This window comes from Centropristis striata, chromosome 21 (genome assembly GCF_030273125.1).
Source record: "Centropristis striata isolate RG_2023a ecotype Rhode Island chromosome 21, C.striata_1.0, whole genome shotgun sequence".
Lineage (NCBI taxonomy): Eukaryota > Metazoa > Chordata > Actinopteri > Perciformes > Serranidae > Centropristis > Centropristis striata.
Window position 1 is genome coordinate 25,443,924 of NC_081537.1, and position 22,836 is coordinate 25,466,759.

At 36.8% G+C, this 22,836-nt stretch overlaps 1 protein-coding gene across 2 annotated transcripts; it reads left to right on the forward strand.

Moving 5' to 3' along the window:
* Window positions 1-324: 324 nt before the first annotated feature.
* LOC131959411 (protein FAM171A2) lies at window positions 325-22,122 on the forward strand. Of its 2 annotated transcripts, none has more exons than XM_059324605.1 (8): window positions 325-488; window positions 7,391-7,618; window positions 9,239-9,331; window positions 10,353-10,511; window positions 12,824-13,003; window positions 14,170-14,283; window positions 15,023-15,170; window positions 15,328-22,122. In XM_059324605.1, exons 1-8 carry the CDS (start codon window positions 392-394, stop codon window positions 16,817-16,819), a joined length of 2,511 nt encoding a protein of 836 aa, XP_059180588.1. In that variant the 5' UTR covers window positions 325-391; the 3' UTR covers window positions 16,820-22,122. The 2 variants fall into 2 exon arrangements, with proteins under 2 accessions (XP_059180588.1, XP_059180590.1); XM_059324607.1 differs by having other exon boundaries at window positions 15,023-15,149.
* Window positions 22,123-22,836: the final 714 nt, after the last annotated feature.

A 22,836-nucleotide genomic window follows, 5' to 3' on the forward strand; every position in this document is an offset into this window, starting at 1 on the left:
TTATTATTATTATTATTAATAATAATATTAAATAAAATAAATAAATAAATAAATAAATAATAAGGTTTTCCATGCAGGACTTTTACTTTTCTTCCAGCACTAATTGAAATAAAGCAGAGGAAGTGTTTTTCAGAATAAGAGCCGCTGTTCCTCTGCAGCTCAGCAGAGGGAAACGTTGCACACTTTCCTCTCAGCTCAGACAATAAAAACAAGGCAGAGCCCACACACACACACACACACGCAGACGGCAGCAGCATCTCAGCTCTGCCTGTTCAAAGCCCGAGCTAAATGTCTGAGCAGTGAGCACACACACACACACACACACACACACACGCTGCAGGAGCATGGAGCCATGGCCGCCGAGCTGCTGGACTAGACATGTAGTTTAAGGATGCCAGCCAGCTTCTTGTCTCGTTTGCTGCTGTCCGTGTGGATCTGCGCGGTGCGGGAGGCGCTGGCCAAATCTCTGCCGGATCAGGGAGCCTCCGGTAAGCTCCGGGCCGTGCGGGGGGATGCAGCAGCAGCAGCAGCAGCAGCAGCACAATGAGGGATGGGAGTGGTTGCATTTTTATGGCTTTTGTCGACAAAAAGCGTCGATGTTTGCAGCGGAGCGCTCTGATCTCTGCAGCCTGACAGCAGACCGGCTCCAGGGCTCGTTTATTAACCAGATCCGCTTTATAATGTTGGTTTGAAGGTATATTATTATTACTATTATTAATATCCATGAGGGGATATACACAGTGCTACTGTACAGCTGTGAGATCAGTGAAGGCCTTAGATACAGACAGGCCTCCAACAACAGGCCGGACTGTTGTTTTTCTGCAACAAAGACAGTGGAAACATGAAATATGTGTTATTATTTGAGACAAAACTCACATTTCTGCATTCAAAAAGACCCAATAATATATTAGCATGAATAAACAGCATGCATGTCGTTGCAGCTGCAGCATTAAAGCTCCTGTGTTTATATTATGGTGTTTTTTGAGGGCATTATGTAATTAAATTGCATTATTTATGCTTCAAGCTATTTAGAGATGCATGGCTGGTCGCAGGCAGACAGCTGACTGTAACTGAGTACAAGTACTCTACTTTTACTTTCACTTTGTGATACTCTGTACTTGAACCGACTGAAAACTGGGCTGAAACCAATAATATAAAATCATTATTATGAGCCGATATTAACAGATTTATCAGTATGTATCACTATATGTTGTCTGATATTAAAGCTTTTATTTCCCACAATATGTAATGTGAGAAACAATGCTTCAGAAATAGTGTAAGCCATTTAGTTCATTTTTATTTATTTAAATTGGCAGAAATTGGTTAATATTAAACATTCAATTCTGATGTTTATTTAACTGATGATATATTTTTATTTATTATATTTTCAGCAGTTCACTCATTTTTATTTAGCTATATGTTTTATGTTTATTTAAATGTTTTTAGCATTTTGACTTTTACTAATAATTGTATTTTATTTATTACATTTTCAGTAATTTGATACTGATGACACAATTCACATGTTTATTAACCTATTTATTTTATTTAAATTTATTAAAATTGTAACCAATTCACTGATACTGTGCACACAATACTGATTTTTATTTAGCTTTTTCTAGCTATTTTTGATTATTTTATTTTTGTATTATTGTGCAAAGCTGCTTCCAATTCATATTTATTTTTTTTTATTTTTTTTTAGGAAACAGAGATTTATAACTGTTTACATATGATGTTCTTTGTACTTTCCTAGCATTCCTATAAAATTAAAAAAATCAAATAAATTAAAATAATATGAGACTAAAAAATAACAATAAAAAAAATAAATAATGAAGAAACAAAAAATATTTAATTGGACACAAATCTGTGCTTCTACGTGTCATTGAGTATTTTTTTAGGTCGTAGCATTTTTAAAAATAATCAACTTTAATTTGACAGTTTTAGTTACTTCACAGACAAGCAAAACATGATCAACTTTTAAAATATGATGTTTTTTAATGCTTAAACTACAAACTGTTTATGCAATTCCAGAACAACATGAACAAGATGTTTACACATTAATAATCTGAGAACGTATTAATGAACAGGATTCATTTTAATTCAACTTTTTTACCCTCTAAATATCTCTATCTGCTGATATTTCTTCTCTTTAGCCTGGTGTTTCTGCTGCTAATGAAGCATTTCTGTCTTCTGTTTGTCTGTTAAAGATAATTCAGATTAAACTGAATAGATTTTGCTTCCAGCTGCAGCTGCTGATTACATCGTCAGTTAATTTACACCTCGAGGCGTTTTACAACAATCAGCACTTCTTCTTCTCCAGAGCTGCAACAACTCGCAAAGAAATTATTGTCCAAAGAAATCTGCAGATTATCAAACAGCAGCAGCTTGACAAGCTGAGGAGTTACAGGATGAATCAGCTAACAGGAAACCGTCTAACGGGAAATATTCTCGTAATCCATTAAGAGTTTATGGTTTCTGGAGACACAAAAGATTGTTTCATGAGCTGGTCAATTCTGAGATATTTTTTTCATCTATATAGTGGAAAGAAAACATCCAAAATACACATTAAAGTGTTTATTTACTAAACTTTGTCTATTTGTGTCTGTAGATTTCTACCAAATTTAGCAAAAGTTACATAAACACAAAAGTTACAACATTAGATAACGCCTCATTTGCATATTTAAACATAAAATTTCAGAAAACCTGTAATACAGAAAATAATTATCTTAATATCAGTAATCAGTTGAGGAAGTTTCATGGTGATATCTATTTTAATTTAATTATTTTTAACTCTATTCACCTGTAGTGTCGTGCAAAATAATAAATAATGATAATAATATATTTTTTTCTCCACTTCAGCAGCGCTCACATTTATCAAACTTTCCAGTTTTATTTATATTTATATTGTGAATTTTCTGTACAGAGGGCTTTGTTCATAAATCTGATTTATACATCATTATTAATAAAAACATGGTGCAAGTTGTTTGATTTTTAATGTAGTGATATAGTGAGATATATGAAGTTCCCACTGTGAAAACTTTTGACTCAACAAAATGAAACAACAGTCTGGCTTTATCCAATGTTCAGATTTCTCTTCTGGAAATGTATGAAAATTTGCATATATTTAACAAGATATTGCCTGATTTGCATATTTAGATCTTTAACTTTTAGTCAACTTGTAACATGAAAAAAAGTTGTATTTTTGTAAGTCATCAACTGGAGAAGTTTTATTGTTTGTTTTGCTGTTTTTTTTTTTACCCCATTCACCTGCAGTATTACAATATATATCACATTTTACAATAAAATATTTTTTCTCCCCCTTTACGGCACTTACATACACAAAACTTCACAAATCCTGTAATCATTCATAGCCTGATTTATACAGAATTGTATTCCTAAAAAACATGGAGAATATAGATTTTTTATGGCTTTTGACTGATTGAAATTGAAAATTTAATTTTTAGGAAAACAAAATAATATTCTAGTCTTAATGTGAGTCATAAACTGGGGAAGTTTCATGGTGATAAATATTAATTTTAAAAAAATAATTCCAGCCTCTGGTGGTAAATAATCACTTGTGCTTAATTTTCACTTTTTTCTAGTATTTTTTAAACTGAAGAATTAATCAGTAACTCGAGAAAAACAGCAGATTCATGAATCAAAAATCATCAAAAATAACATAATAATCACATAACAATAATAATAATAATATCTGCAGCTTTGTTGGACTTGTATAAACCAGTGATGATGCAGCAGTAAAAAGATGCTCTTACTGTTTATTACATTTCAAGAAAAAGGACAAAACCTAAAAGCTGAATCACTGAATTCTCACAAACCTGCAGTATGAATGTGTGTTCTCAGGATTAATCTGGGCTCAGAGAGTTCTGGAGGTTTTAGTCTGAGCTGAATTTATATTCGTCTCTCTGAGACCTGATGGGACTCTCTGTGTTTCTGTCAATGGAGGAAACACACACACACACACACACACACACACACACATTCTTGTACTTCTATCTTTGTGAGGGCCCTCATTGGATTTTTCATTAGTTTTAGTTTTAATTTCGTTGCGATTTTTTGTTTTCAAATCAGTTAGTTCTAATTCGTTTTTTAAAGTGAGTTTGCTAGTTTTAGTTTAGTATTTATCTTTTGAAATGCTTTATTTTATTTTGTTTTTTAATTGTTTTGTTGTTAGTTTTATTTTTTTGTAATGGGGTATTTGTTGTGTGGGAGATAAAGAGGTCACAGTAAATTTTGCCTTTATTTCCTTTGTCTGATCCATCTTCATTATGGATGAAAAAAGTTGACAAAGACGAAAACGAAGGACATTTTCACTAAAATTTCAGTAAGTTTTAGTTTGTTTGTAACCTCACAATACAGTTTCAGTTTCAATTTTAAAACTCTCATTTTTATTTTTATTTCAGTTAACCATCACAACTAAATGCCCAACATTAACCCTAACATAAACCTACTTGTAACCTTTAACCCTTAAAACAAAGTCTGAAATCTCAAAAAAGCCTTTAAAGAAGTGAGGACCGGCCGAAATGTCCTCACTTTGCAAAAATGTCCTCACTCTGTTGGTTAAAAACGTGTTGTGGTCCTCACTATATAGGAAGTACAAGAACACACACACACACACACACACACACACACAGTGTTTATGATGAGAAAGCAGCTATTAGTGAGTGAAGTTTGTCACGAGGAGGCCGGAGGGCGAGGGAGGCTTCAGAGTGAGGGAGGGAGCAGAAACAACAAGCCAGCTTTTTGTGTTACCATGGCAACATCCCCAGCGTGACCCACATCCCGGCGTCCGAGAGCCGAGAGGAGAAACAAAATGTTCTGGGGCTGAAAAACACACAGAGAGGATGAAGAGCAGACACAGAAACATCATCATCATCATGATTATCCTACAAAACACAAGTCAGCACCAGAGAATCACCACGGAAACACTGACAGAGAGGCTGGGGGCGGGGCCTGTTCATTCCTATGGAAGTGGCACATGAAGCCTAAACAGTTTGACGTCTGTGTGTGAAATGAACCGGAGCTTCTACAGACGAGAGTTTAAACTGAAGCTGAATCGTTCTTGTTCCTTTAACCCTCCTGTTATGTTGTAGCTAATTTCAAAAAGCTTATTTTTTGTTACTAGGCAGGAAGTTTAAACCCATTTAACAATTCTAATCCGTTAATAGGGTGTCCTGTATTGCATTTAACTTGTTCTGACCATATTTCCTAAACAAATTAAAGTCACAATTTTGATATATGTTATGGAGTTGCTAACAAAAGGCAAACGTTTGTTTTTGTTTTTATTTACTATTGATTTATTCTTATTTTGTTACTCAAAAACAAATCTGAAAACTTAAACAGCACTATTAACGTCAAAATTTTTGATAAATGTTGTGGAGATGCAAAGAAAAAGGCAAATTTGTGTTTCTGTAAGCAAAAAATTTGTCTATTTTTTATTTTAAAATAAGAAATATCATAAACATAAATACCATAAACGCCCAATGTAGCGTTTATGTCACATCACAGATCTTTGACATTTAGGGGTAGAATTTTTTTTAAAACATTATAAAAAAAACATTGTCTGTGGTATATCCCCCATAATTTTCCTTTAACGATTACTGGGTCTGGGTTCTTATGGGTTAATAATTTCATTTAAAAATAGTTAAAAGTATTTTTCAGGGTGAAACTTCTTCTGCTTGGCTTAATAAGTGTAATCAACTGATGAAAATGGTTCATTTCACATATTTCCATGTTTATATTACATACAGTCACGGAAAAATATATCAGACCACCTTGTTTTCTTCAGTTTCTTGTTCATTTTAATGCCTGGTACAACTAAATAATAAAAGGCTTTTACTGTGGAGGCCAAATCGTTAAAAGAGACAACATATTTACCTCTTTATTGTTGTTATTTCTGATATTATGGCGTGTCTGGGTGACTTCTTATTGTTGATGTCCAGTGAATCAGACAGGGATTGTTCTTCTCTCCCCGGTTGGTCTGCGGTCGGCTGCTGGTAGTTTCACGCTGGTTTCTCGTCATTCTGAAGGTCGTTTAAGAGAAAGTGTTCGTGCTGCTGCATAACGATGTCGTCCTTGTGAGACAGCTGAGGGTGAATGGAAAAATTAAGCCAGAGTCTGCTTTAATACTGCAGTAAAATACTGTTTGTTTACTGCAAAACTGTCAGAAAAAGTCTCTTTGTTTTGTGCTGAAACAAGCTCAATTGATCATTTACAGATAATGAACAAAAACCTACAAATTTGATCATAATTTAAGTATTTTATGAAGTAAAAACTGCAAAATATTCACCAGATTTTATCTATCTATAGCCAAAAAATTTTATATTATATGGAAAATTCAACTCAAATTATTGAATGTTTTGAGGTAGTTTTGAGCAGGGCGGAAGTTGTTTAAGAGGTTTATGCAGAAAAAAGTAGAGAAAAATATTAATCTGTAAAGTTTTTATTGCGTTTTTTTGGAAGGGGTCGTAAATTAAAGTGGGCCCAGAGGGTTGACAAAAAACAAAAACTTTATTTTATTTTATAATTTAAGTACTTTATAAGGCAAAAACAGCAAAATATTCACCAGATTTGATCTATTTTATCTCATATCCAAGGCTAAGATAAAAACAAATGCCCTAGCCAAAAAATATCTATTATGTGGAAAATAACTCAATTTTTGTCTGTTTTTTATTCGTCCTCAAATTATTGAATGTTGGGTCGTTTTGAGCAGGATGGTCTATGCTGAAAAAAGTGGAAAAAATATTATTTTTGTAAAGGTTTTATCGGGTTTTTTTGGAAGTGAACATTTTCAGCCCAAAAGGGCCTGAAAGGGGAGTAAATTAAAGTGATCAGAGGGTTAACAAAAAACAATAACTTTGATTATAATTTAAGTATTTTATGAGGTATAAAATGCAAAATATTCACCAGATTTGATCTTTTTGATCTCATATCCAAGGCTGTGATAAAAACCAATGCCCCACCCAAAAAATATTTATTATATGGAAAATAACTTAATTTTTGTGTATTTTTTTCAGTGACATTCTGTAATCAAACTAGTATTTTAAGGGTTAAAATCCTCAAATTATTGAATGTTTGGTAGTTTTCTGCAGGACAGAAGTTGTTTAAGAGGTTTATGCAGGAAAAAGTAGAAAAAAGTATTAATCTGTATAAAATTTTATTACGTTTTTTTGGAAGGGTTAGTAAATTAAAGGGATCAGAGGGTTAACAAAAAACTATCTTTGATTATAATTTAAGTATTTTATAAGGCAAAAACAGCAAAATAATTACTTGATTTTATTTTGCAAAATTAGAGAATTTATTATAGATTTATTTTTAATGAATTACTATTATTAATATTATTAATATTATTATTACTGTATGTATTTTATTCCAGAGGTGCAGATTAAGGTCCAGGTGTTCGACAACAGCGACCTTTCGCCGCTGGCCGGCGCTCAGGTGGTCGTCCACGGCAACCAAAGCCTGCTGGCGTCCAGCACGGCGGGCAGCGATGGCGTCCTGAGGGTCAGCTTCCCGTACCGCACGGGATCATGGGTAATCATCACAGCCTCCAAACAGGACTACGTCACCAACTCGGTGCCCTGGCACTCCAGCCGCATCCCCCGTAAGTCCCTATGAGAAATAAAACACAGTTTATTACGCAGGAAGAGCTGAAAAATCTGCCCGTTAACAACGACCTGCTGCCGTCTGATTGGCTGCTGCAGCCTCTCACTCTGAACACAGAGATTCAAGAGTCAAGATGTTTATTTCGCTCTGTTTAGATGATTACAGACACATTACATACTTCAGCTGTGAAGAGCTGCTAAAAAAAATAATTGAAAAAATAATATTACAAAAAAGACAATAAAAATAAAATATAATAACAAAATATAAGACGCAAGAAACAATCATTAAAAAATAATTAATATAAAAATATATTTAAAATATAATGAAGTAAAATATGATATATATAATAATATAATAATATATAATATTATGATAATATAAAATAACACAAATATATGAAATATAACAACATTTTACATAAAAAGTAAAATAAAATATAGTAACAACATATAAGAACTAATACAAAAAATCTAACTATCATAACATATATAAAATAAAACATAATATAGTAACAAGAATGAGTTGATGAAAAAACAAAAAAAAAATATTCACAATATAAAAGATATATAACATATAATGACTTATTTAATATAATATATTAAATAATACATATTTATTATTATTATACTAAGTCACTCTTATATTTTCTTTTATAACAATTTTGTCTTCCTTAGAACTAAACCCAATAAAAAATATTACAATAAAAAAAACAACAATATAATTTTAACAATTAAACATATATAATAATTAAAATTCAAAGCTATATTGTCACGACTGGTTTAGTTACTTTACTTTAAGATTAAGATTTAAATTCTAATAGTAATATTGATGAAAGTCATACAATTTAATGGATTCAGCACAGTAAACGCCATAATAAGCAATTCATTGTTTTTAAAATCTGCAGTTAAATCCAGAGATTTCTCTTTGTAACAGCACAGAAAAACACAAATAGACGATAACGAGAAGTGGATAAACAGAGAGCCTTTAACCCTCTGGGCTCTGAGCCTATTTTGGCCGTTTTTGAATAATTTTGATTTTGCCCTTCATGTACCACATAAAAAATGTTTATTATACCCATATTTGGTATCCATTTTTCTTCACCTATATGATCTGACAATGATTTTCTCACTTTAACTTACTTGATCAACATATTGAGCCCAAAAATCATGAAATCCGAGTTGAAAAATGATACTTTTTACTACAATAAAAACCACAAATATGCTCAATGAACTGTTTTGGAACTTGAAAATGTAAACATAGTATACAAATATGAACATATAAAAAGGTAAAATTTAAATATAATAAAACTATATACAAAAAAAGTCCCATAAAAACATGTATATTTATAGGCGTTTTTTTTCCTTGTTAGCTGCAACTCTTCAAAACAAGCTATGTGGGAAATTACACAGAGAGCTACACAAACGCTCGTGTATTTCTGTACTATCAAATTAAAACTATCATATCTTTGGTTTTACATGACCTAGGAATGTCAGTGTTGAATGTTTTTTAGGTAAATGTCGTGTGATCTGATCAGGAAGCCACGATCACAGACCCCAGAGGGTTAAACTGAACTCCTGTTTCCACCTGAACGTTCTGTTTTTATTCTTTCTGTCTCCAGTGTACGCCTCAGTGAGCCTGTACCTGCTGGTCCAGAGACCTGGGACTCTCATCCTGTACGATGACGTGCTGCAGGTGCTCTCCGGCTCTCCAGGTGAAGACAGAAACACATTTATCTCTGCAGGAATCTGAATATTAAATCATAAATCGTGCATGCTCACTTACCCTGTCGTTCCTCCGGTCTGTGAGGGATTATTAGCTCACTCTGAGGAGTTTTAGCAGGCCAGTTTTTCAAATTTATGAATCTCAGCCGACAGTTTAGACGTGTTGTGAAGCAGTTGATCTATTTTTGGGATCTGAGAACTCAGTTTGACCCTTGAGCCGTTCTGCTGTCATCACCTCTGAGTGAGTGTGTCTGCAGCAGTGAGGACAGATTCACACCTCCTCCCTGTCTGTCTGTCTGTCCACTCAGCTCCATAGATCTCTCCGCACAACATTTGGATGACCCCAGTTATTTGCTGCTGCTGTGACCATGGCAACAGCTGCAGCTCAGCCTCACTCTCCTCCTCTATCTGTCTCTGTGACCCGTTTTCACCTTCTGAGGGATGAGACGTGGCGTGTTCGTGGTTGTTTTCATGTAACAAGGCTAATATAGAATATAGAATATTGTACAGAAATATTGCAAATAGGATAGTTAATATTTAGTTTTGATTTCTTGTATTATAATTTCCCAAAATCTGTATATATAGTTCTTACCTGACATGTTATTCTCTTTAGTCTGCTTGTGCTTGTGTTTCATTAAGCTCCTGTAATCCACATCATTTTTGTGTGTCCGTTTACTGTATATATATTGGGTCCTCGCGCGTACCTCTGCCCGTTTGTGACTGTTAATGGCAGAGGTAAGCTGCATTTCTTTCCTGTGTATGTCCGTTAATTGACCATTATGCTTAAATGTTGTTTTAAATGTCAAAATCTGTAATATACTTTTGTACATTTGCTTTGGAGCTGAAGTTGAGGGCAGGACTAACTGGAAATTGTTTTTGTTAATTGTATCTGTCAGGCTGTGAGAATAAACGGAGATCGCCTCCAACAGGAAAACTGGTCTGAGCGTCAATTTTACACAACGCAGAGTAGCCTCCACTGGTTACACTCAGACTGTTTGTTTGTTTCTGCAGGAGGTCGTAACCAGCCGCTGGTGCAGCTGCAGAGGAAGTCGCTGCAGCTGCCGTCCAACTCCAACTACACGGCGCTGTCGGCGGCGCTGACCACGGCCAGGACGCAGTACGAGATCGGAGGGTTCCCGTTTCTGCTCGGACAAGAGACCAACAGCTCAGGTGGGAAAATATCAGTCAATCAATCATACACATACAAGAGAAATGTAAAACAAAGTGCTTCACATACAAAAGGTAAAATAATAATAATAATAATAAAAAAACATAGAAACAAGCAAACACCCTCAAAAACAAACACAAACTGAGGGAGCTCCATCTCAATGTAGCAGGTTAGAAATTAATTAGATAAAATAAAATAAATAAAAATGAAGTAAGATAAAATAAAAACAAAAGTAAATAATAAAAATAATGATAATATAATAATAATAATATTAATCTTAATAATAACAATAAAAAGTAAAGAAAGCTAGATAAAAAAGATGAAAATAATAAATAATTAAAAAGTAGAGCATGATTTTATATATATATATATATATATATATATATATATATATATATATATATATATATACTAATGTATAATCAATCAATGTATCAATTATTCAATAAAAGAGAAGATGTTGTAACACTAAGATGCATGAGCAGAAAAATATTTTATTCAAGTAAAAGCCAAATTAAAACAATAAGAAATTAATTAGATACAATAAATAAAAATAAAGTAAGGCAAGATAAAATAAAAACAAAAGTAAATAGTAGTAGTAATAATAATAATAATAACAATAACAATATTAATAATACTAATATTAATGTTAATAATAACAATAACAATAAAAAGTTAAAAAAAAAGCTAGATAAAAAAGATGAAAATAATAAATAATTAAAAAGTAGAGCATGATTAAATATATATATATATATATATATATATATATATATATATTATATATAAACTAATAAATAATAGCAAATAAATTATTAGATAAAAGAGAAGATGTTGTAACACTAAGATGCATGAGCAGAAAAATATTTAAAAATGGTTCAAGTAAAAGCCAAACTAAAACAATAAGTCTTGAGTTTGCTCTTGGATGTATCTGCTGGTGGAAAGAAGTTTGTGGACAGCAGAAGCTGCGTCAGACCTTCCTGTTGTCCCTTATAATCTATTATTATCTATTATTGTTTTAATGATAAGACATATTTGATAGCATTTAATTGGATTGTTTTAAATAATTAATGTAAAGAACAATCTTAAATTGTAGAGTTTGTGGTTTTAACTGGACAGAGGTGTAAATTATTTAAAGTAAAGGCTGTAACGGAGGTGTCAAAATTATGCACGACTTTCAGATTTTAGCATCATTGTTAAAAAAAACACCCATCAATGACAGAAAATATTCTGTCAACGTGACCCCTGGTGGACAGATTTTTGTGTAATTTACAAGAACATCTAGTCCCTGAGTTTCTGTTGAAGGGAAATGTTTTTGTTGGAGCATATGAAGATATTTTAGACCATAGATCCGTCCTTGATGACCTCTTAGGAAGAAAAAAATAAAAAATAAATAATTTGCAGTAAATCCACAGTATGTTTTACAGGCTGCATGTTTAAGTGTCATACAACTCTACAAATTTAATTTCTTATTTAGTTTTTAAAATTATTATTATGCAATATTGGCTATTGCAATATTCACATATCCACACATGCAGTAGATGCAATATTTGTTTTAATAATTTTTTTTATTTCTTTTTTTTAGAAGCCTTGGCCTACAGGTCAAATTTACAGACATTAAAAAATGTATTTGTTTTGTAAAGATCCTGGCTAAAAAATTACACCAGGATCAATTCAATATATTTTTTTTTCAATGAAATGGAGAATATTGATGCAAAATGATCATTACTTCTAATATCGTGAATCATATCATGGTTGCAATATCTGTCAAAATAATTTCAATTAGATATTTTTTCAAAATCGTGCAGCCGTTCAATATCCTCCTGAGACCCGGAACAAGAATATGCTCAATAATTATGCTCTCTTTCAATAATCTTTTCTGCATCACACAGTTTTTTTTCTGAAGTTTTGAAAATAGTTAAAAATGTGTATTTTGAAAGGCTTAAAAAATTAAAATACAAGTGAGGCATTCTTGCCGAAAATCTATTTATATAAATGTCATTACAAAAGAAAAATAACATTAAAACAATTGAAATGACCTTTTTTCCTCTTAAATATCAACATCTTTGTCTGAAATCACTCCCTGTTTGCTCCCCAGTGCTCCGTGTTCACATGACATCATTTAATCTGCAGAATCTTCACATTTCAGTCACAGAATGATGATTCATGTTTACTGCTCACTGAGAGAAATACTCAGCATTTAATATTTACTAAAGAGAGAACGATGAAGTCATGCTTCAGCCTCAGAAGTGCTGACTCATCAGATCCTTTGACTGTACCGAGGCTGACGGAGTGACTCGTGCTGACTCGTCCTCAGGTGCAGAGACGGGGTGGACGGACCTGACGGCTCTGGCCGTGGTCAGCATCCAGTTGTTTGATAAAGACGGCAGCTCCATCCAGGTCTCTGATCCGATCCACGTCTCAGTTCCGCTGCCGTCTGACACCAGAAACAGGATGCCCACCAGCGTCCCCGCCTGGCTCTACCAGCCCAAGACTGGTAGGAATATCTATCTAATATCTACAGTAGTGGTCGACCGATACAGGTTTCTTAATGCCGATACCGATTATTTTGACATCAGTCTTAACCGATGCCCGATGTGTGCTGATGGTTTTTTTGGGCCGATATTGCCTTTTCTCCCTCCATTTACATGACAAAAACGACACAATGATAACAAATGTTGCACAAGTCTCAATTTAAACAAAAAAAGAAACATTTATTAACAAAACAAACAAAACATATTAACAGTTGGATAGCAAACAATGTGGATGTTGTTATAGGCCTCGAGGTGGTGGCGCCTCAGATGATCCACATATTTGATGTGTTTTTCTTTTTTCCGGTATCAGCAGCAGCTACAAGTAAAAAGCGCAAATATCAGCCCGATATATCGGTCTACCTCTAATCTACAGGCACAGAAATATATATTTTACTACGTTTTTATTATTGAGGTTTTAGATTTTCTTGTCAATGTTTAACTGAACACCAACAAGATGTTTCATGACGTGTTTTTTTGTTGTTGCTCTTTTTACATTTTACTCATTGTGGCCTTGTTTTTTTTACTACAATATAAAATCTATAAGTGCTGCAGCTCTATGGAATCATCACAATCATGGCTAAAAGTGGGAACAACTCAAACATGTCTTTGTGCAGAATAACACAGTTAGAATGACAGAAATCATACATACAAAAAAAAGTAAAATGGACAATTGAATTTCATTAATAATTTATTTTACAAAAATTGTATCCAATCTGAGTTTATCCAATTTTTTGTCATGTCACTGTTGGTTTCAGCTGAGTCATTAATGGCTTCACAGTTACACTAAAGAGAGCAGAATTCAATGTTTTTATAAGATCCATTTAGTGTAAAAGCTTTAATTTTGGCAAAGTTTAAATGAGACATGTAAAATAAAAAGATTTAGAAGAAATATCACGTTTCTGAGCTTAGATTTGCTTTTATTTTCATTAAAATCTGTAAAATTATTTCTTTTTCCTGAGAGAAGCATTCATCATAACTTATTTGTTCAAGCACGGTCAGAAATGTTGAAAATCAAACAATAATTTCTGTTTTTGCAGTTTCTGCCTGTGATAAAAGGCTTATTTTTCTCAGAGGGTTAAACTGTGTGCAGCATCAGGAATACCTGGTAATAATGAAGGTTTCCCTGCAGGCCTGTGGGTCAGGAACGGGACAGGCTACATCAAGAAGGACGGCTCTCAGTTCGTGTGGAACGTGGTGGTTCCTCAGATGGGATACTGGTTGGCTGCCTTCCCTTCTTCTGCAGGTACCTTCCTCTCCTGCTGGCTGTGTGTTTATCTGCAGTGTTTGACAGCAGATGTTCCTGTTGGTCCCCAGAGACACAAAACACAGAAAATCACACTGTAATGAAATGTGTTTACTTCTCAGAGCCACGTGTTAAAAGAATATAATGAAACTGTGAGAGGGGAAGGTTTTACCTGGTGATATTCTGGTGAAGATTCACATATGTGACATTTGTTCACTGAAATAGGTTAAATCACATAACAATAGAACATTCCTCTTGGCAGGATGAGGCTGATGATGTTCTGTACTTTTTTTGGTGTTAATATAATAATCCCCATAATAACAAATAGTGTTTTTTCTTCTCCCTGCAAGACATTGTTTTGCAATATGAAAAATTAGCCAACAGGAATTTTTGCAACCCTCTGCTGGGTTCTTCCCCTGGAGGAAAACTTTTTTGCATTTTATAGTTAAATGTATGATTCTGGTGCACATTTAGAGGAAAAAGCCACTGACACACAGATTTAAATCGACCTTGTCTTACTTGACATTGCATGTACTATGAATTTACTATTAGGCATGCAAACAATGCAATGTCCATCCTGAAGCAACCTATCATACAGCCTTATTTATGAGCTACTTTGACTTTTCTTCACCAGGAACCAAAGGGTTTGAGACTGAGTGGGGACGTCAGACAGTGTTGACAAAAAGGCAAAAACAAGAAATGATTCTTAGACGTCTTTCTGCTCTGATTTGTCTTGCAGGACTGGGTCTGTCCCATCCAGGCCTGAGGGACATCACCACCTACCACACCCTGTTCCTGCTGTCCATCCTGGGCTCTCTGGCCCTGCTGGTGCTCATCCTGCTCTGTGTGCTGCTCTACTACTGCAGGTGTGGGGAGCGTAGGCGCAGGTCTCACATTTAGGTTTCTATTCATAGCAAAAATGACAGAAATGCAACGGTGGTTTTGGTGGTGAAAAGTGCAAATTGTGGGTTCGGACTCTTCTAATCCCAGCAGTCAGCTGCTGTTTCTGTCGTTTCTAACCTTCAGTGTTTCTTTATATTTCAGACGGAAATGTTTGAAACCTCGCCGCCAGCAGGGGAAACCCCACGCCGTGAATCTGAACGGTGCCAAGAGAGACCAGGGCACGTCCACATCCCGCCTGAACCTGATCTGTGGAGGCCACGCCGAGTCCGACCCCTCCAACGACAAGTCTGAAATGTCTCCGTCCCGAGACTACCAGAGCTCCCGGGAGGACCTGACCAAACACGTCCCGGCTCACATGCTGCGACACGCCAAGGGAAAGAACGCGTCCGGCCCCCAGCGCGGCGAGAGCTTCCCCATGAAGGTGACCCGAGCCACCGAGACCAACAACCTGGACAACCCGCTGCTGCACGAAGACTACAACCGCAGCTACAGCCCCATGGAGGGCAAGGAGTCAGAGTACCACCGCCACCACAACGCCAACGACAACCGAGGGTACTCCTCCGACCCGCCGTCCCCGCCGCGCTTCCAGGGCTACGTGCCGAGCCAGTCCGACAAACCACCCGAGTACTCGGCCACGGCGGCGGACAGCCTCGCCCGGCCCACGTCCCTCAACACCCAACCGGGCCAGATCATCTTCTGCAGCTCCATCGACCAGATGAAGGAGAACATGTACCGCAGCATGGTGCCCACCCTCGTCATCCCGGCGCACTACATGCGTCTTCCCTCCGAGTTCTCCAAGGACGGCAAAGACGGGAAGGACCAGGACAAAGATGGCGCTCAGATGGGCGGCGGCCAGCAGCACCATCACCACCACATGAAACAAGGCCAGCAGCAGCAGGGCGGCTCCCAGGGCGACGACTCCGAGGACCCCAGCTGGGCGTCCGACTCGTCCGGCGGCCCCGTGACCATCCCGGTGCTCTTCAACGACTCCACCATGGCGCAGATGAATGGCGAGCTGCAGGCGCTGACGGAGAAGAAGCTGCTGGAGCTCGGCGTGAAGCAGCACCCGCGAGCGTGGTTCATCTCCCTGGACGGACGGAATAACGCCCATGTTCGCCACTCCTACATCGATGCTGGGAACGACCTCAGTGGTGGCGGTGGAGGCGGGATCGGCGGGTTCTTAAGTGGCCCCGGCAATGCGTCCCGAGACATCAACCTTGAGCCGCCGCTGGAATCCCAAGAGCGCAAATCAATGATGAACCGGAAGGGCAAAGACGAGCGCTGGGGGACGGGAGGGCGGAAGGGCCACGGCGTGAGCAGCAGCGGCGGGAAGTGCTACTCCAAGCTGGCGTACCCGGACCACAGCGAACCCAGCAGCAGCGAGGGCCGCCCCGTCTCGCCCGAGGAGAACTCCCTCACCCCGCTGCTGGACGAAGGCCCGTCGTCCCGAGGATCCACCATCCCGCGGAGAGGCCGCAGCCGCGTGAACAGCAGCCGCAGCAGCAACAGCGAGAACCGGCGCGACTCCATGACGAGCCCCGAGGACGACCCCGACGACAAGGACGAGAACAAGAAGAGCCCCTGGCAGAAGATCGAGGACCGGCCGCTCATGGTCTTCCACCCCAGGAAGTAAACTGACTTTGAATCATTTAAAAGAAAAAGGCGGGAATCTTTCCACACCAGTAGAAGCGAGATGTTTTCACCGAGAGAGATCACAATAAGCACAACCACGCTCCACCGGCTCGTCGTGTCGTTCGAGGTGCTCCGGTTCCTCTCGTCGTCTCACTGTCGCTTTAACCTCCCGAGATGATCTGTCATGTGCTGAAACGTATCCAGTTTATCGTGAATTCTGTCACCTACCACGCCACTGAACCATCGTCTGAGCCATGTATACACTGACTGTGGAAATAGCCATTTTATAGAGCAAAATATAAGAATAAAGCACTTACTAATGATTGGATAATTGAGGTTTTTATGGGACTGATGAGTTAGATTTCCTCTCTGGACTTGAAAGGCACAGATGAGCTCTGTTTGTTTCTCCCTGCTCCTAAACTCTCACCAGAATAAGTTTTCTTTACAGGAAACAGCTTCCCAGAGCGTGAACGTGTCGGGAACTTATCAGTTGTGCTGATTTTTCTCTAAAAGTTTCCTGAGCCCCTGTGACGGATTAATGCGATCTCTAGAGTCCAGCGTGCGACTTGCATTTTGCTCCTTCAGGGATGAACTTGATTTCCTCTCTCTCTCCTGTGCTGTGTTCATGTGTTCAAACTACTTATTCAGAAATGTTGAGCTTCATATTAACGTCATCCTTCTCTGTCGTTGAGTTATTGCCAAAATCTGGACTTTAAACACATTCTCACTCCAAACTGGTCAGATACAAACCATTTGTCAGCGTAAGATATGAAGAATTCTTCAGGGTCGGTCTCTTGTTACAGGCACAGTGGCTTTTCAAAATAAACTTGTGTATTCAAAGTAAACATACAGTTAGAAGGGTTCCCACAATCGTAAAAAAGGTGGAAAAAATCATGAAATTTCAAATCTAATCTCAAATTTAATCCTTGAAAGTTTTGGAAAAGTTGTTGAATTTATTTGTAAATAACTTAACGTATCTATAATATGCGTTGATGTGTAACAATGTTTACGTTTACCATTTCAATTTTTTTCTCACGTTCTGTCTCAGCCTCCTTTCTCAGTCGATAAAGATGCATTAAACATAAATGTTTGTGATGCTTCAAAAAGATGTTGAGAAAAAAAACATTAATAGCATAAATACTTACTTTACTGCATTGTTTTGCAGACTTGTTTCAATATGAGTATATGAGAAATTTTGTCTATTTATGGACCAAAAGTACTTGGTTATTGTTTAGAAATAACTTCAGGGTTCGGGTTGAATACCTGCTTCCATACTACTGGAAGCAGTCATGTAGGTGACGTAGAACATGATGTAAAATTACTTCTGCACACTTTAAACGGACTTTTGTGCTCTTTATACTACAAAAGTTGTTCCAAACGTCTAATAATGACTCGGATGGGTTTATATTAGGTGTGTTTCCATCCAACTCTTTTTATGCCATTTTAAATTTGTGCATAAAGAAACCTGTGTGGAAAAGCTGTGATTTCAATCAAAGTTTTTAAATATTGCAGAAAAGTTTTGACACTTTGCCATGGTGGAATAGTTTGTGCACTGATTAAGGAAAGTCTCCAGCCGGTTGTGCTCGTAGGCAATTTTTTATCTCACATTTCCTTCCAGTTGTCACCATTTGAAGTTCAACTGGCGCTCTTTTAATCATGTCATCTTGTTGTGCCCTCTTCTTCTTTAATGGTATGATGGTTTCCAAGGTTTTCTGACTGGATAAACTAACCTAAACAAGCATTCATTCCGTCAATATTCTTGAAATTCTAATCAAATTTGAGCTACATTTGGCTGTAAACCTGGCTGCTGGAGTTAATGTGAAGCCCCAGATGCTGGAGGCTTCCTTGTGTCTTACCTTAAACGGACTTTTGTGCTCTTTATATTACATCAGTTGCTCCAAATGTCTAATAATGACTGTTGGGTTTACATTAGGTGTTTCCATCCGACTGTTTAATGCACATTTTATATTTGTGCATAAAGAAACGTGTGGAAATGCTGTAATTTCAATCAAAGTTTTTAAATATTGCAGAAAACTTTTGACACTTTGCTGTGATGGAAGAGTTTATGCATTGATTAAGACAATATGTGACAAAATGCAATGAAAACAGATTTAGCTAATAACTGATGATGTGCATCAGGCTCTTACATTAGTCTCCAGCCGGTTGTGCTCGCAGGCTAATTATTGTGTCATATTTCCTTCCAGCTTCCAGTATTTGAGGTTCGACGGGCGCTTTTTTAATTATGTCATCTTGTTGCGCCTCTTCTTCTGATATAGTGTGTTGGTTTCCAAGGTTTTCTGCTTGGAGAATTGAACTACGAACTAAAACAAGAACATTTTCTTGAAATTCTTATCAAATTTGAGCTACATTTGGCTGTTAACCTGGCAGCTGAAATTAATGTAAAGCCCCGGACACTATAGGCTTCCTTGTGCTCTTGTATCTGACAATGAGTTTCCCTGCCGAAGTGTCTGTATCTGACAGGTTCGGAGTGAGAACGTGTCAGGACTTTCTGCCTTTCTCTCCTGTTGTTTATCGGTCGACAGAGACTTCTTTGCGATTTCTGCTGTGTAAATAGATTCCCAGACATTTGAAAGAAAGGTTGCATGCATATGAATGTATGAAATAAACCGAAGGCACCTAAAGCCCCCCACAGCTCTCCGGGTTCCTGCAGACAACTCCCACCCCACCCCCAATCGCCAAGAAACAGCGAGTCTAAACAGCAAAAGCACCACTTTACTTGAAGACTTGCCTGTTTAATATTCTACTGAGACCTACAGGGGTTGTTTCCCGACAGGGCCTGTACCACTTCTCTCCTGTAAGTGCCTTCTTTCCCAGAGGATCGGGTGATAGGCATGCAGGTCACTAACGAAGCACACTGCACTGTGGTGGGAACACGTCACTCTGGGGAGCATGCCTGCCAAAACTGACAACTTTTATTGCGGCTGTTGAGTCCTTTAATATCTTAATTTCTTGTATCTATCCTCTTTTTCACCAAACTTGTAAATGGTACGATGAACTATATGAGATTTTATGTGTATACAATGTGCATGTAACCTGTAGAATAGGGTGTTTTTAAATGAAAAGGTTTTTCTAAATTGATCCAGGATGTTTGGCACAAAAATGTGACGCACTGATGCATTGAATCGTGTTGCCAAAATGAACTCGGTTATTATGAAGGACGGAGGCTTCCAGAATCATAAATAAATAAATGATTCAATTAAATAATTTAATTCCATTAAAATTTACCAAAATAATATAAAAAATAAATGTAGCCATTCATTATAAATAATTTAAAAAAAATCAAAAGTGACACAAATTAATAATTAAATGTAATTAATATTTCAGTTTAATTTATTTCTTCTTGTATTGATCAGTAAATATATGTATTTATTTATTTTAATTTTTAATTTTGGTATTTATGTGTTAGTTTGAATAATTATTTTCCCGTCATTTATTAAATAAATATAAATAAATAAAATACAAAAATAAAATAGTATTAATAAATAAATAAATAAATAAATAAAAGGGATTTTTTAAATTAATTAAGTTAACTACAAATAAATAAAATTAAAAAAATAATATTCTTTTTAAGCTATATGGCTTACTGGCTTATTTAAAGAGCTTTTTTAAATTCATATTTATCTATATTCTGGCAGCTCCCGTCGTCCACAGGTTACATGAAGAAACACTGAACTTTTCTCTTAACCCAGTTCTAACAAAATTCACTTCCGGTCGTAAATGTTTACAGAGAACATACTGACCAACACGCATCTCCAACACGCATCACCATCAGGCATCAGCAACACGCATAACAAACACGCATCACCAACACGCATCACCAACAGACGTCACCAACAGACGTCACCAACACACATAACCCACAGACATAACCAACATACATCACCAACACACATCACCAACATGCATCACCAACACACATAACCCACAGACATAACCAACATACATCACCAACAGACGTCACCAACAGACGTCACCAACACACATAACCCACAGACATAACCAACAGACATCACCAACACACATCACCAACACGCTTCACCAACACACATCACCAACACGCTTCACCAACATGCATCACCAACATGCATCACCAACACATATTACCAACATACATCACCAACATACATCACCAACAGGCATCACCAACAGACATAACCACCAGACATTATCAACACGCATCACCAACATGCATCACCAACACACATTACCAACATACATCACCAACAGACATCACCAACACGCATCACCAACATGCATCACCCACACACATAACCAACAGACATCACCAAAATACATCACCAACAGGCATCACCAACAGACATAACCACCAGACATTACCAACACACATCACCAACATGCATCACCAACACATATTACCAACATACATCACCAACATACATCACCAACAGGCATCACCAACAGACATAACCACCAGACATTACCAACACGCATCACCAACAGGCATCACCAACACACATTACCAACATACATCACCAACATACATCACCAACAGACATCACCAACACGCATCACCAACATGCATCACCAACACACATAACCCACAGACATAACCCACACACATAACCAACAGACATCACCAACAGACATCACCAACACGCATCACCAACACGCATCACCAACACGCATCACCAACACGCATCACCAACACTCGTTGCCAACAGGCATCTACTACACGCATCACACTGCCTCCGACATCCAACAACTGTGACTGAATCACAACATCCTTCAGATAAAAGCTCACCACTGTAAAACTTGAAGATGTTTTTTGGTTTTCTTGGTTTGATTCTGAAGTGAAGGCTGTATAAAGGTCACGCTAACTCGTTGGTCCTTTCCACCACCTGCTTGCTGTTCATACGCCGTGTCAGTCGGTACAAACTGAACATGTGATGTAACTCAAAGTCTGAAGAATAACCATGACGCCATGAGGCGATTCCTACTGAACTGTCGTGTCCACTGCTGTAAATGTACATTTTACTGGGACCAGATATGGAATTATTATTATTCTGAGTTGTGCAATTGTGGCTTTCCTCGCTTGTTTTTGTTTTACATGAGATAATCTGTAATTTCTCGGTAGATTTTTGTGTGTTTTGGACGGAGATTTTACACAACAACTGAGAGGACACGGTCGATGTTAAAACAGTTTGTTGGAGTTTTGAGGACTGTAGATCATCTGCTTCATCAACCTGGTCAGGTGTTTGTAAACTGTAAATTGATTCTTTCTGTACATGAGACAAAATAGAAATAAATTTGTTCCCACGGTCAGTCAGTGTCTGTCATTTATTTTGTTTGAAAGAGAATAAAGCTATGTGTTGAGAAATTACTGAAATTAAACACAAGATAAACATAAAAAACAGCCAAAAGACCTGACAAAGTAAAGACTGATTTTAATAAATAATAGAACAGCAAAGTAAAGGCTGATTTTATTCAACAATAGTACAAAGGCTGACAGGATTATTTATGGGGAATGTGATCGTTTATATTCTCAGACAAAGGAGGCTAAGACAAGTTAATTTGTACATTTCAACAGGGCAGTTAACTGTAAATTGTTTGATGCTTTACATATTTTTTCATGCAAAAACATTTCATGATTACAGCTTCTCAAAAGCTACAACCTGATTTTCATCAATGTCATAAAATGAGCAATAACCACAATATTTAAGGTGCAGCAGAACTAAAATCCCCCGACACATAAATTAGATATTCATGGTAGAAGCTGCTACAGCTATTGTTTTGGGATAATCTGCTTTTTATGTAATTTATGTGATTTTTAGGCAAATATTAGACATATTTACCAACTCAAAAAGTGACTATTCTCATCATTTCTACTTTCTTCTCAACATTATATATATCAACTTTAAGATAAGATAAGATAAGATAAGATAAGACTTTATTAATTCCGCAGTGGGGAAATTTAGTTGTCACAGCAGACCAAGATACAGACACATAGATATAGAAAACAGAATAAATAATATTCCA

What these genes read in the sequence shown, in the direction of transcription:
- LOC131959411 (XM_059324605.1), top strand. Translation starts at nt 392, where the DNA reads ATGCCAGCCAGCTTCTTGTCTCGTTTGCTGCTGTCCGTGTGGATCTGC. An exon ending in GCCGGATCAGGGAGCCTCCG is followed by an intron (nt 489 to 7,390) that starts GTAAGCTCCGGG and finishes ATTTTATTCCAG; the next exon opens with AGGTGCAGATTAAGGTCCAG. An exon ending in GCACTCCAGCCGCATCCCCC is followed by an intron (nt 7,619 to 9,238) that starts GTAAGTCCCTAT and finishes TTCTGTCTCCAG; the next exon opens with TGTACGCCTCAGTGAGCCTG.